Source organism: Panulirus ornatus, chromosome 21, assembly GCF_036320965.1.
Source record: "Panulirus ornatus isolate Po-2019 chromosome 21, ASM3632096v1, whole genome shotgun sequence".
NCBI lineage: Eukaryota > Metazoa > Arthropoda > Malacostraca > Decapoda > Palinuridae > Panulirus > Panulirus ornatus.
This window is the reverse complement of record NC_092244.1, coordinates 2,348,851-2,365,223: the sequence shown is the minus strand read 5'-3', so window position 1 is coordinate 2,365,223 and position 16,373 is coordinate 2,348,851. Positions and strand designations below refer to the sequence as shown.

The following is a 16,373-nucleotide window of genomic DNA, read 5'->3' as shown; positions in this document are numbered from 1 at the left end:
GTGAGTGCTCAAATTACAGAGGTATAAGTTTGTTGAGTATTCCTGGTAAATTATATGGGAGGGTATTGATTGAGAGGGTGAAGGCATGTACAGAGCATCAGATTGGGGAAGAGCAGTGCGGTTTCAGAAGTGGTAGAGGATGTGTGGATCAGGTGTTTGCTTTGAAGAATGTATGTGAGAAATAGTTAGAAAAGCAAATGGATTTGTATGTAGCATTTATGGATCTGGAGAAGGCATATGATAGAGTTGATAGAGATGCTCTGTGGAAGGTATTAAGAATATATGGTGTGGGAGGCAAGTTGTTAGAAGCAGTGAAAAGTTTTTATCGAGGATGTAAGGCATGTGTACGTGTAGGAAGAGAGGAAAGTGATTGGTTCTCAGTGAATGTAGGTTTGCGGCAGGGGTGTGTGATGTCTCCATGGTTGTTTAATTTGTTTATGGATGGGGTTGTAAGGGAGGTAAATGCAAGAGTCCTGGAAAGAGGGGCAAGTATGAAGTCTGTTGGGGATGAGAGAGCTTGGGAAGTGAGTCAGTTGTTGTTCGCTGATGATACAGCGCTGGTGGCTGATTCATGTGAGAAACTGCAGAAGCTGGTGACTGAGTTTGGTAAAGTGTGTGGAAGAAGAAAGTTGAGAGTAAATGTGAATAAGAGCAAGGTTATTAGGTACAGTAGGGGTGAGGGTCAAGTCAATTGGGAGGTGAGTTTGAATGGAGAAAAACTGGAGGAAGTGAAGTGTTTTAGATATCTGGGAGTGGATCTGTCAGCGGATGGAACCATGGAAGCGGAAGTGGATCATAGGGTGGGGGAGGGGGCGAAAATTTTGGGAGCCTTGAAAAATGTGTGGAAGTCGAGAACATTATCTCGGAAAGCAAAAATAGGTATGTTTGAGGGAATAGTGGTTCCAACAATGTTGTATGGTTGCGAGGCGTGGGCTATGGATAGAGATGTGCGCAGGAGGATGGATGTGCTGGAAATGAGATGTTTGAGGACAATGTGTGGTGTGAGGTGGTTTGATCGAGTAAGTAACGTAAGGGTAAGAGAGATGTGTGGAAATAAAAAGAGCGTGGTTGAGAGAGCAGAAGAGGGTGTTTTGAAATGGTTTGGGCACATGGAGAGAATGAGTGAGGAGAGATTGACCAAGAGGATATATGTGTCGGAGGTGGAGGGAACGAGGAGAAGAGGGAGACCAAATTGGAGGTGGAAAGATGGAGTGAAAAAGATTTTGTGTGATCGGGGCCTGAACATGCAGGAGGGTGAAAGGAGGGCAAGAAATAGAGTGAATTGGAGTCATGTGGTATACAGGGGTTGACGTGCTGTCAGTGGATTGAAGCAAGGCATGTGAAGCGTCTGGGGTAAACCATGGAAAGTTGTGTAGGTATGTATATTTGCGTGTGTGGACGTGTGTATGTACATGTGTATGGGGGGGGGGGTTGGGCCATTTCTTTCGTCTGTTTCCTTGCGCTACCTCGCAAACGCGGGAGACAGCGACAAAGTATAAAAAAAAAAAAAAAAATATATATATATATATATATATATATATATATATATATATATATATATATATATATATACATATTGGAAAGGATCACAATTTTGCGCGTGATCAAGATATTCCCATGAGTCTACGGGGAGAACGAAACACGAAAAGTTCCCAAGTGCACCCTCATGCAACAATCACACCATCAGGGGATAGTATTACCATATTACCTATTATACTGGCCCATTACCAGTATTACCTACCATACTAGCACATTACCAGTATTACGTACCATAGGCACATTACCAGTATTATCTACCATACTGGCACATTACCAGTATTACCTACCATATGGGCACATTACCAGTATTACCTACCATACTGATACGTTACAAGTATTACCTACCATACTGGTACGTCACAAGTATTACCTACCATACTGGTACATTACCAGTATTACCTACCATACTGACACATTACCAGTATTACCTACCATACTGGTATGTTATAAGTATTACCTACCATACTGGTACATTACCAATATTACCTACCATACTGGTACATTACCAGTATTACCTACCATACTGGTACATTACCAATATTACCTACCATACTGGTACATTACCAGTATTACCTACCATACTGGTACATTACAAGTATTACCTACCATATGGGCACATTACCAGTATTACCTACCATATGGGCACATTACCAGTATTACCTACCATACTAGTGCGTTACAAGTATTACCTACCATACTGGTGCATTACCAGTATTACCTACCATACTGGTACATTACCAGTATTACCTACCATACTGGTACATTACCAGTATTACCTACCATACTGGTACATTACCAGTATTACCTGCCATACTGGTACATTACCAGTATTACCTACCATATGGGTGCATTACTAGTATTACCTACCATATGGGCACATTACCAGTATTACCTACCATACTGGTACATTACCAGTATTACCTACCATACTGGTACGTTACAAGTATTACCTACCATACTGGTACGTTAAAAGTATTACCTACCATACTGGTACATTACCAGTATTACCTACCATACTGGTACATTACCAGTATTACCTGCCATACTGGTACATTACCAGTATTACCTACCATATGGGCGCATTACTAGTATTACCTACCATATGGGCACATTACCAGTATTACCTACCATACTGGTACATTACCAGTATTACCTACCATACTGGTACGTTACAAGTATTACCTACCATACTGGTACGTTAAAAGTATTACCTACCATACTGGTACATTACCAGTATTACCTACCATACTGGTACATTACCAGTATTACCTACCATACTGGTGTATTATCAGTATTACCTACCATACTGGTACATTACCAGTATTACCTACCATACTGGTACATTGCCAGTATTAACCTACCATACTGGTACATTATCAGTATTACCTACCATACAGGTGCATTATCAGTATTACCTACCATACTGGTACATTACCAGTATTACCTACCATACTGGTACATTACCAGTATTACCTACCATACTGGTACATTACCAGTATTACCTACCATACTGGTACATTACCAGTATTACCGGTATACCATACTGGTACATTACCAGTATTACCTACCATACTGGTACATTACCAGTATTACCTACCATACTGGTACATTACAAGTGTTACCTACCATACTGGTACATTACCAGAATTACCTACTAAACTACCACTTCACCAGTAACATAGCAACATGCCAACCTTACACTCACGTTAGAACAGCAACATATCCAGTCACAGTAACCAGGTGTCAGGGAATGCGGCAGTGTACGTACAGAGGTTAGCTTCAGGTGTGTGTGTGGAGACGAAGGGACGTAGATAACCACAGTAGCCATAGCTGACACATGGACCACACGATACAAGAATGCGAGGACGGCTGCCGACTACTGCAAATTTCAGTCAACAATGGCTCACTTCAAACACATGCTCTCTCAAACATTAACAGCCAGCCATGCTAACAACTCTCCTTCCTTCCCCGTGTACGTAAATAAAAAAGTTTGATCATTATTTCTTTTTCGTACGAAAACATAACAGCAGGAGCAACAGCCTCACACCTACTCCGCTCAAAATTTGCAATATGGCAACCCACCCCAGCTGACGTTTCTAGTGTCTACAACGCTGTGCAGGGATTTCCTGCTGACACTGACGCTGTGCAGGGATTTCCTGCTGTCACTGACACTGTGTAACTTCCTGCTGACGCTGCATAGGGGTTCCTGCTGACACTGACGCTGTGTAGGGGTTATAGCTGACACGCTGTGCATGGGTCTTCCTACTGACACACGCTGTGCAGGGGTTCCTGCTGACACTGACGCTGTGTAGGGGTTCCTGCCGACACTGACGCTATGCAGGGATTTCCTGCTGATACTAACGCTGTGCACGGATATTCCTGCTGACACTGACTCTCTGCAGGGGTTCCTGCTGACAGTGATTCTGTGCAAGGGCTCCCACTGGCAATGCTGACACTGGAAGTCAGGTGCAACGTAATTATATTTTCGGGGAGCAGCATGGGTCTGTGAGAGCCTGGGCTACATGTGTTAGTCAACAACCAATTATAATTAAGCTCTTGAGCAGGACGGTAAGGTCAGGGTTAAAGTGCAGGCGCTCATATCAACTGATAATACCGCAGTACTTTAGTATTTTACCGCCCTGCTAAAGAGGTCAAGTGTACGTTCCTATATCCAGCTTAACGATCACGTACTCAGGACTATGTACACGGAGTCCTCCGCCCTGGTACATGTACTATGGGGTACTTCCTGTAGCTGAGGCTACAGTAGGAAGGACGTGACAGCCAGTAACGGGCGTCTATCCTCTCCCGTTGATCACAATGTTGGTCAAGGTGGAGCAGAGGCTCAGTATACCACACCACGCAGCAGCTACTGCAGCTACTTCAAGTCTTCACATAGCGGTGTCATACAAGTCATAAGAAACTTCCGTAACCAAACTCAAGCGAAAAAAATTAGACATGTTAAAATCTCTGCACAAAAAAGGCGAGCAAACAGCTGTGAGATGTTAACTCACAAGGTAGACGCTTTCAGCTATCTCAAACATTATTTCTGTACAAAGTAGCGTGTGTACTTACTGCAGCGTGTGTACTTACCGCCTTGTAAGTTAAGAGGAGGGACTTTTTCACTTGTGTGGCCCCACTGTTTGTTGTCATTTACTGCACTATGTGTTGTTGACGGGCAAAGGTTTGGACACAGGTGATGCACCGTCTTCCATGTTTATATACCGTCTGTTAATTTCTGTATGTGTACATCTATACAGTCACTAACCTTAGCCACGAAGCCATGTATCTACCAGTCCCAAGGGGAGGATGGACATCTAGGTCGAGTGTGAGCCGTCTGCCGCTCCTAGGATTCAAAACAATGTGAATGTGGGCCTGTCCCCAGGCAGGGTTATGTTGGCTCTAGTTCTCTCACACTAAACTACAATACGGAGGCTCGAGTGTGTTCACCAATCAGTATGTTACTTTTAGCAAGTCTTACACTCGTGGGACCCTGTGTGTGTGTGTGCGTGTGTATAATAATAATAATAATAATAATAATAATGAACGGCTTATTGAACCTAAGCGTCCACTCGGCTGAAAATAAACAACTGAGGTATTACAAACGGGAAAGCTACTAACTACTTAACTAATCATAAAAGACCTTACTATCCAGGTGGGTGGGTCGGGTACTTCCACGCTTTGGTTAGCACACGAGTGAGTGAGTGAGGCACAGCTGTACAAAATGTCAGATATACACGATATGAGGGAAAGCTGATGCTTCATGCATTATATATTCAGTGGTAATAAGTTGAACAATAAGTGGTGGACAATTACACGTTGGTTGAGTTACAGAAATATAATAGTTGACATATATTATCTATCTAGTGATGGTAACTTGAACATTAATTTGGGTGGACATGTTATAGGTTGACTGAATGACAGTAATATAGTGGTTAATATACAAATAACACAAAACATTTACTTGTTTCGATGTGCACTTGTTCATGGCTTGTATATGTTCATGGCTTGTCAATAACGGTAGTTATTGGATTATCTTTAAGTGTGTACGAGCTTTGGTTGGTATAAGGGGACTTGGTGACGGACGGCGGCGATCCGATGGGATGGGGCGTCGAAGGGAAGGTCTCGGTCACAGCGGTCGTTGCTGGTCTTTTGGGGGGTTAAAGTAAGAAGAGGAGGAACATGCTCCCCCCCCCCCACCACACACACACACACACACACACACACACACACACCTGACCTCTAATGAGGGACGTGTGAGGTGGACCAATCAGACAGCACCAGGAACATACGAAAGAAGATCGCATCCTCCCACATCCATCCTCTAGCTATCGTGTGGAATGCACCAAAACCACAACTCCCTATCCATAATCAGGCCCCACGAATCTTTCTATAGTTTACCCCGGACGCTGCACATGCCCTGGTTCAATCCCCTGACAGCACACCGACTCAGTATACCACATCGTTCCAATTCCCTCTATCCCCTGCACGACTTTCACCCTCCTGCATGTTCAGGCCCCGATCACTCAAAATCTTATCTACTCTATTCTTTTATCTCCAACTGAGTCAACCCGTTCTCCTTGTTCCCTTTGTCAATCTTTCCTCACTCATTCTCTCCATGTGTCCAAACCATTTCAATGCACCCTACTCTGCTCTCTCAACCAAACTCTTTTTATTGCCACAAATCATTCTTTCCCTTTCATCACTTACTCGATCAAACCACCTCACACCACATGTGCTCAAACATTTAATCTCTAACAAATCCACCCTCCTCCGCGCAGCCTTATCTGTAGCCCATGCCTCGCACCCACATGATACTGTTGGGACTAACAATCTTTCAAACACACCAATTTGTACCTTCCCAGAGAACTTTCTCTCTTTCCACACATTCTTTAGCGCTCCCAGAGCCGTCGCTCCCCCTCCCTCCCTAAGTCTCACTTCCGCTTCCATGGCTCCATTTGCTACCATGTCCACTCCCAGGTATTTAAACACCTCATTCTCTTCCAAAATTTCTCCATTCAAACTCATGCCCCAACTAACCAGTCCCTTAACCTTGCTAAACCTAAAAACCTTGCTTTATTCACATTCATTCTCAACTTTTTCCTTTCACAAACACTTCCATACTCAGTCACCAACTTCTGCAGTTTCTCACTCGAATCAGCCACTAGTGCATCGGCAAACACTACTAACTCACTTCCAAGGCCCTCTCATCCCCCCCCCCCCCTCCACACACACAGACTGCTATTCGCCCTTTCTCCAAGACTCGCACTTACCTCCCTCGCCATCCCATCCATAAGCAAATTGAGCAACCATGTTGACATTACATACCCCTGCCGCAGAACAACCTTCACGTGGTACATATTAACTTGCCTCTATTCCTACTTGTGCATATGCCTTACACACTTGTTCAAACTTCTCTGCTTCTAGCAGCATATATTCTTAAGATCTTCCAAATCTATCAGATGCCTTCTCTAGATCCATAAATGCCACATACAATCCACATGTTTTCCTAAGTATTTTTCACACATTCTTCAAAGCAAACACCTGATCCATACATCCTCAGCCACTTCTCAACCACACTGCTCCTACCCAATCTGATGCTTTGTGCATGCCTTCACCCTCTCAATCAATACCCTCCCTTACAACTTATTAGGTATACTTAACAAACTTATGCCTCTGTAGTTTGAATACTCACCTTTATCCCTTTGCCTTTATACAATGGCACTATACATGCATTCCTCCAATCCTCAGGCACTTCACTATGAACCATATATACACTGAATATCCTTACCAACCAATCAGCAACACAGTCATCCCCTTTCTTAATAAATTCAAATGCAATATCATCCACTGCCGCCGCCTTGTGACAACAACAACAACAACAATAATAATAATAATAATAATAATAATAATAATAATAATAATAACAATAAGAGGAAGAGAGGAGAGTGATTGGTTCCCAGTGAAGGTCGGTCTGCGGCAGGAGTGTGTGATGTCCCCATGGTTGTTTAATCTGTTTATGGATGGGGTGGATAGGGAGGTAAATGCAGGAGTCTCGGAGAGAGGGGAGAGTATGCAGTCTGTTGTATATGAGAGGGCCTGGGAAGTGAGTCAGTTGTTGTTTGCCGATGATACAGCTCTATCAGCTGATTCGTACGAGAAACTGCAGTTGCTGACTGCGTTTGGAAAAGTGTGTGAAAGGAGAAAGTTGAGAGTAAATGTAAATAAAAGTAAGGTTATTAGCTTCAGCAGGGTTGGGGGAGAAGTTAATCGGGATGTAAGTTTGAATGGAGAAAAATTGGAGAAAGTGAAGTGTTTTTAGATATCTGGGAGTGGAAGAAGCAGCGGGTGGAACCATGGAAGCGGAAGTGAGTCACAGGGTGAGGGAGGGGGCGAAGGTTCTGGGAGCGAAGAAGAACGTGTGGAAGGAGAGAGCGTTATCTTGGAGCAAAAATGGGCATGATTGAAGGAATAGTTGTTCCAACAATATCATAAGGTTGCAAGGCATGGGCTATAGATCGGGTGGATGTGTTGGAAATGAAATGCTTGAGGACAAGATTTGGTGTGAGGTGGTTTGATCGAGTAAGTCATGAAAGGGTAAGGGAGATGTGTGGAAATAATGAATGTGGTTACGAGAGCATAAGAGAGTGTGTTGAAATGATTTAGATATATAGAGAGAATGAGTGAGGAAAGGTTGGCAAAGAGGATATATGTGTCAGAGGTGGAGGGAACGAGAACTGGAAGACCAACTTGGAGGTGGAAGGATGGAGTGAAAAAGATTTTGAGCGATCGGGGCCTGAGCATACAGGAGGGTGAGAGGCGTGCAAGGAATAGAGTGAATTGGAACGATGTGGTATACCAGGGTCGACGTGCTGTCAATGGACTGAACCAGGGCACGTGAAACGTCTGAAAGGTCTGTGGGGCCTGGATGTGGATAGGGAGATATGGTTTCGGTGCACTACACATGACAGCTAGAGACTTGAGTATGAACGAATGGAGGGGGTAGCGATGCTGTTTCCTGTGGGGCAGGGTAGCGCCAGGAATGGGTGAAGGCAAACATGAATATGTACATCTCTGTGTACGTGTATGCATATGTGTATATGTTGATATATATACATATATATATATATATATATATATATATATATATATATATATATATATATATATATATATATATATATATGAGTGGATGGGCCATGTTTCGTCTGTTTCCTGGCAATACCTCGCTCAAGCGGAAAACGGCGATAAAGTATTAATAATAATAATAATAATAATAATAATAATAATAATAATAATAATAATAATAACAACAACAACAACAAATCAGAGGAGTTTCTGTTTTGGGTGAAGCTTTGTCATGAGATACATTAAAGATGGAGAGTTGGTACACTTATTATTAGGTTGTTGGAGCACCTACCTACCCACGCTTCCTAACCCACAGTATTAATCACTCATTAGCTCACGCTCCTGATTGCTCTTGAGTCCACCAACCATGTTCCAACTGGTCACACTTGTAATCACTCCTCACAATGTGCAATTCATGAGCCAAGTGACACGATGACGATGAACAACGTGGTTACAACACCTGACGATGTGATGAATGTGGTAACGCTTTACTGACACGTGTATTCGTGTCTCGTGCCACGTGACATGGCAGGAGGAGTAACCAGCCGGTGTGGGACCATGGACTTAGTCAGAAGCATGATGACACAGGTGCACAGGTGTCCCTCCTGCAGACCAATAGTCAGTCAGTCACTTATACTGATGGCATCGTGCACCCTGCTCAGCCTGCACTGTTGCCAAGCCTGTCGACTCAATATGTGCATGAGTGACAACACTACACACACACACCTACAACTGTCCTGAATCTGACTCCCTGATTTCAGGATGTAACACAACTGTCATGTGTGTGGTGTTAGTCATGTGTGGGGAGTTGGTCATGAGCGGGGTGTTGGTCATGTGTGGGGTGTTAGTCATGTGTGGGGTGTTGGTCATGAGCGGGGTGTTGGTCATGTGTGGGGTGTTGGTCATGAGCGGGGTGTTGGTCATGTGTGGGGTGTTAGTCATGTGTGGGGTGTTGGTCATGAGCGGGGTGTTGGTCATGTGTGGGGTGTTGGTCATGAGCGGGGTGTTGGTCGTGTGGGGTGTTAGTCATGTGTGGGGTGTTGGTCATGAGCGGGGTGTTGGTCATGTGTGGGGTGTTGGTCATGTGTGGGGAGTTGGTCATGTGTGTGGTGTTAGTCATGTGTGGGGTGTTGGTCATGAGCGGGGTGTTGGTCATGTGTGGGGTGTTGGTCATGTGTGGGGTGTTAGTCATGTGTGGGGCGTTGGTCATGTGTGGGGTGTTAGTCATGTGTGGGGTGTTAGTCATGTGTGGGGTGTTGGTCATGTGCGGGGTGTTGGTCATGTGTGGGGTGTTGGTCATGTGTAGGGTGTTGGTCATGTGTGGGGTGTTGGTCATGTGTGGGGCGTTGGTCATGTGCGGGGTGTTGGTCATGTGTGGGGTGTTGGTCATGTGTGGGGCGTTGGTCATGTGTGGGGTGTTAGTCATGTGTGGGGTGTTGGTCATGTGTGGGGCGTTGGTCATGTGTGGGGTGTTGGTCATGTGTGGGGTGTTGGTCATGTGTGGGGCGTTGGTCATGTGTGGGGTGTTAGTCATGTGTGGGGTGTTGGTCATGTGCGGGGTGTTGGTCATGTGTGGGGTGTTGGTCATGTGTGGGGTGTTGGTCATGTGTGGGGTGTTGGTCATGTGTGGGGCGTTGGTCATGTGTGGGGCGTTGGTCATGTGCGGGGTGTTGGTCAAGTTTGGGGCGTTGGTCATGTGTGGGGTGTTGGTCATGTGTGTGGTGTTGGTCATGTGTGGGGTGTTGGTCATGTGTGTGGTGTTGGTCATGTGCGGGGTGTTGGTCATGTGTGGGGTGTTGGTCATGTGCGGGGTGTTGGTCATGTGTGTGGTGTTGGTCATGTGTGTGGTGTTGGTCATGTGTGGAGTGTTGGTCATGTGTGGGGTGTTGGTCATATGCGGGGTGTTGGTCATGTGTCGGGTGTTGGTCATGTGTGGGGTTCTGGTCATGTGTGGGGTGCTGGTCATGTGTGGGGCGTTGGTCATGTGTGGGGTGTTGGTCAAATGTGGGGTGTTGGTCATGTGTGGGGCGTTGGTCATGTGCGGGGTGTTGGTCATGTGTGGGGTGTTGGTCATGTGTGGGGTGTTGGTCATGTGTGGGGTGATGGTCATGTGCGGGGTGTTGGTCATGTGTGGGGTGTTGGTCATGTGCGGGGTGTTGGTCATGTGCGGGGTGTTGGTCATGTGTGGGGCGTTGGTCATGTGTGGGGAGTTGGTCATGTGTGTGGTGTTGGTCATGTGTGGGGTGTTGGTCATGTGTGGGGTGTTGGTCATGTGTGGGGTGTTGGTCATGTGCGGGGTGTTGGTCATGTGTGGGGTGTTGGTCATGTGTGGGGAGTTGGTCATGTGTGTGGTGTTGGTCATGTGTGGGGTGTTGGTCATGTGTGGGGTGTTGGTCATGTGTGGGGTGTTGGTCATGTGCGGGGTGTTGGTCATGTGTGGGGTGTTGGTCATGTGCGGGGTGTTGGTCATGTGTGGGGCGTTGGTCATGTGTGGGGCGTTGGTCATGTGTGGGGTGTTGGTCATGTGTGGGGCGTTGGTCATGTGTGGGGCGTTGGTCATGTGTGGGGTGTTGGTCATGTGTGGGGTGTTGGTCATGTGTGGGGTGTTGGTCATGTGTGGGGTGTTGGTCATGTGCGGGGTGTTGGTCATGTGTGGTGTTGGTCATGTGCGGGGTGTTGGTCATGTGTGGAGCGTTGGTCATATGTGGGGTGTTGGTCATGTGTGGGGTGTTGGTCATGTGTGGGGTGTTGGTGTGGTCGAGACAAGCACAAGTCTGGTACTGAGGTGTAGCAGTTCTGGTGCAGAAACCTACGTACTGCATACATTATCACACATTAACCCACTCATCACAAGTGTGACTACAACCAACACAGGAGGGAGTCGTACTCTCTTGTTATCAGTAAACAGTAAAAGGCTCAAGAAAGAGTACATAAAACTCTATTCCTTTAATACCGTGTGCACAGCCAGTTGCTCTTAGTGTAAGTCTTCAATTAGTGTCTCGCTATACATCATTACGTAATAAGGTTAGACAGACGATGACACTATATATCTCCTGACTGTAACATTTAGACAGTCACTCTACGATTCACTGTTAGCATCTCAATATCCTTAAAAATAAGCAACAAGTAAGAGTATTTCAGGATCCATTGAAATAATATTGAGCTAATTGCCACTAGTAATTCGTACTTATGTGGCCGGTTGATGCAGCGAAGTATGGCTTATCTGTGGCTATCCGTTATCTATCAGCTCCAACCTGGACGCTATTCTTGGCACCACAGAACGCAACTCATCTACCTTCTTGGCAGTAAGCGTCAGGAGGTCCCCGGTGGCAGTAACCGTTAGGAGGTCTGGCATCAGACTCCATCAGCTGGCCACACTCCCAACAACAAAAAACTTCATGGATGATGACATTTTTCACCGTCCATAACCAAGAATGAATAAAGACATGTTAAGTTGATGGGCACTCATTCATTACTCCTGACGAGGCTGAGCTATACAGTTGGGTAGACCTTTCCAAGATTGACGACCATACCAAACAAGCGAAATATTACGAGTTATATGAGAAAGGAGAGCGCCAGGAAGGATGGTTAGTGGTGACACAAGATATTACCCTGCCCAAGGTCAACCAGGAGGCAGGACTGTTGTGAAACACCATCTCTAACACCACCGACCACCACCAACCTTCACCAACACACCAGGATGGTTCCTCCCCCCCTCCGCCACTATGGACCAGTTTCTCCCTGCCTCCACTATGGACCAGTTCCTCCCTGCCTCCACTATGAACCAGTACCTCCCTGCCTCCACTATGAACCAGTTCCTCCATACCTACACTATGAACCAGTTCCTCCATACCTACACTATGAACCAGTTTCTGTCCTATCCCGGGGTTACATAGACACTTGGGTAAACATATGATACAAATGGGAATATCATGTATATCAAGTAAATACATTTCTGACTACGCGGACATACACAATGGTTATTAAGTATGGACTGCCACCTTTTATGATTCATGCTGTACCATGGCAGCCACAGACTATATGCACAATGATGGCCAAGACATTCTATAAACGAAATACTTGAATACATTCTAAACCTCGGCATACAAGTAACCCTCAACTACAAAAAATATAAAGTGAAGAAAACTTTGTTCTTGTATGTATTCGACAGCTGATAAAATAAGCCAAGCCGCTGTTAGTTACACCAAAACCGATCAGTTAAATTGCAGTCGGTTGAAAGTCAAAATTCTCCAGTTGTCATACACATTTTAGAAACATTCCTAATTATTTCACCAGACGTTCGGAGAAGTCAGTAAGCTTCATATATTATGTCGGTAATGGGACAATAAAACTCCAACTCTACATCTCTACATTATCCTGCATGTTCCTGTTGATCCACTGCAGAATTTTTTACCGTTACTGTCGGACATATGTGCTAATGTTCCTCACGTTTGCTGCAAAAAGCTACGACTGTTAGTTTACCAAACAGAGCTTGTACAGGCAGCAAAACAATTGCAACAATACGAAAATGTCATTAATTTAAATACAACCAGCTCCCTTCTTGGTTAATACCCGTATGAACAATGGAAGGGTATAGTGGAAAGGGATATACATTAGACATGGATAACAAGTATACAAAATAATTAGAGAAGACCAACCATGCGTAACACACCCTTGTACAATCAAATGAGCACACTAAGTCAATTCATAAAACACGACTAAACGTCTAACAATATTATCTGGTCCGACACTAGAACCCTGCACATCAAAACACCTATTAGAATGTCAAAGTAAGACGAGATCAAAGTATACTCACTAACTAATACACGCAGATTTCATTATTTTATGTACATTCAATTTCACACTTTTACATATATCTTTTCTTTATATCAACATCATTCATTCAGAAACTGCAAGTCGGCGAGTATTTGGAACCTTTCGGAATGATGCTCCTCGCAAATAGTTCTCTGATCCTTTACTGTGTACAAGGTTCAAGTCCGATGTTTATTCACTTAGTCTACTTAGTAATGGGACATCTCAGTCTTGCACCAACCATGATATAAAACACACAAAACTGCCTTTATCACAACCTTAAATGTTATAAAAATATAACTATTGTTACGAACACGTGTGTGTGTGTGCCCACATGTTCGTGTATATAACGTGTGTGTGTCTGTGTATAGTGTGCCGGTATAGGGTGTTGTTGCTATTCCCTATCAGGGCAAGGAGTGATGTCTGCCCACCAAGCATTTGGCTTATTGATTCTGTTTTGAAGCAGATGTTGACCAGTCCTCCAGCACCCGAACCCTCATCAGAGGCGCCAGGTCAAGGCGCGGGGTCAGCTACGGGGTATTTCACCACCGTATGTCATCGCTGCTGACGTTCACAAGAAGACGAGGAGTGGACTACGCCGAGACTCTGGGACCCTCCAACCAATCAGAATTGCTCTTAGTCCCATAGCCAATCAAGGGTAGCGTTGTATAGCAGCAAGGGTGAACGCTTGTCTTTACTTGTAATAAATACCCACGACACCCGCTGAGATTTGATTCCTCTCTCTCTAGCCCAGCGAGGTAAGTGTTGTCCCCCTGTTGTAAGCCTGAAAGCCCTGCTTGTGCTGTAAGCCGTTACTGCTGTAAGCCCGTCACCCGAGTGCTGTGCTGTAAGCCCGTTACTACTGTGTCACATCAGGTCGCTAAGTGTAATGATGATGTTTAGTGTCACGTCAGGTCTGAATAAGTGTAATGTTATCGAACAAATTGTCATAAAGGAAAGAGATCTGGCTTGAAATCTTATCTGGAATGTCAACTCATGTTCAATGTTAACTCATGTTCAATGTTCTCATGTTCAATGTTAAACTCATGTTCAGTGTAAACGTAAATGATTCATGCCTGATTTATGTGCCTACCTTTGTAAACCTAAATTCTTTCATTATAAGTAGATTTAATGTAATGCTGGTCTTTCATTCAATCCCATAACTTTCAGACAGTGTTATCCTGAATGCGCAACTTAACATATGTAACGCCCTTGCAAAGACGAGGATCAATATAGTATTTGTAACATATGTATGTTACTGGCGACCTTGCCCCAAGTATTGAGTTCGTAACACTATGTACCTGAGACTGCTGTGCGTCCATACAGTCAGCACCTGGGTATTAGTTTATATATATATATATATATATATATATATATATATATATATATATATATATATATATATATATTCTTTTTTTTTTTTTTCAAACTATCCGCCATTTCCCGCGTTAGCGAGGTAGCGTTAAGAACAGAGGACTGGGCCTTTTTTGGAATATCCTCACCTGGCCCCCTCTGTTCCTTCTTTTGGAAAAAAAAAAAAAAAGAGAGAGGGGAGGATTTCCAGCCCCCCGCTCCCTTCCCTTTTAGTCGCCTTCTACGACACGCAGGGAATACGTGGGAAGTATTCTTAATCCCCTATCCCCAGGGATAATATATATATATATATATATATATATATATATATATATATATATATATATATATTATCCCTGGAGATAGGGGAGAAAGAATACTTCCCACGTATTCCCTGCGTGTCGTAGAAGGCGACTAAAAGGGGAGGGAGCGGGGGGCTGGAAATCCTCCCCTCTCGTTTTTTTTTTTAATTTTTCCAAAAGAAGGAACAGAGAATTGTGCCAGGTGAGGGTATTCCCTCAAGGCACAGTCCTCTGTTCTTAACGCTACCTCGCTAATGCGGGAAATGGCGAATAGTTTGAAAGAATATATATATATATATATATATATATATATATATATATATATATATATATATATATATATATATATATATATTATATATAAATATATATATATATATTATATATATATATATATATATATATATATATATATATATATATATATATATATATATATATATATATATATCCACTGAGGAAAAGTTTTCTTCAGGTATCCGCACTTGTCTGCACACCAAGGACGGACATATTATTAGTGAACACAATTAAACTGGCAGCACTACCATGTTCATGAAGTTACCTTTAAAATGTTATGATCACAGTCACTTTCAATGCCTAAGCCAACACTGTGTGCTTCCCTGACGTACTCGGTCATCAAACAATGCTCATATGCCAGCCCGTCGTACGCACCAGGAGATGAGTGCCACAGCTGAGTAAAGATTAAGGCACACCTACCTCGTCACCCCACTTCAGGCAGTCCCCTTGGCGTTCTCTGAGCTGGTGGTATTGGTTGATGAACTGCTGGATGCCGTGTTCCCGCACGTGGTCGGCATACTTCTTGGTCTCTGGCCAGGAGAGCGGCGTGCCCTCTGTCAGAAGCCCCATAACGTTTTCCAGAAACCCTAGCACACACACCCTAACACATTCAGCTCAACCACACCACTGTTATCACACCCGCTGTGTGTGTATCGTCTGCACTGCACCGCCATCTGAGGTGCCAGTAATCCCTTAAAGACAAATTGTTTTTCCGCAATTAGTAAGCCCTGTCATAATATTCGTATGGTTCCAATTCATCAAATATATCACATAGTTTACATAATTACACTTCAAATATCAAATGGTGACTAATAAGCTTGATAAAAGGATAAGGGTGCAAGCACGTGGCAAGTTCAGTGTGGTGTTGCGCGTGCCTCCAAGTTGTAAAGTTGCCATTGTTCGTCAGTTTTACTTGACTGCCAGTCTTGCGATCCAGAGCATTGA

General features: G+C 44.2%; 1 protein-coding gene across 4 annotated transcripts in view; it reads right to left on the bottom strand.

Annotated features, from left to right (window-relative positions):
- Positions 1-16,072, bottom strand: part of Gclc (glutamate--cysteine ligase) — an 87,044-nt gene extending 70,972 nt beyond the window's left edge. Inside the window, exon 1 of one of the 4 annotated variants that reach the window (XM_071675456.1) lies at positions 15,849-16,072. In XM_071675456.1, the coding sequence (XP_071531557.1) occupies positions 15,849-15,998 (150 nt within the window). In that variant the 5' untranslated portion in view covers positions 15,999-16,072. Of the gene's footprint in view, positions 1-3,244; positions 3,459-4,804; positions 4,943-15,848 lie in introns of those variants that run through there. The other 3 variants (XM_071675459.1, XM_071675458.1, XM_071675457.1) reach the window with 3 other exon arrangements.
- Positions 16,073-16,373: the final 301 nt, after the last annotated feature.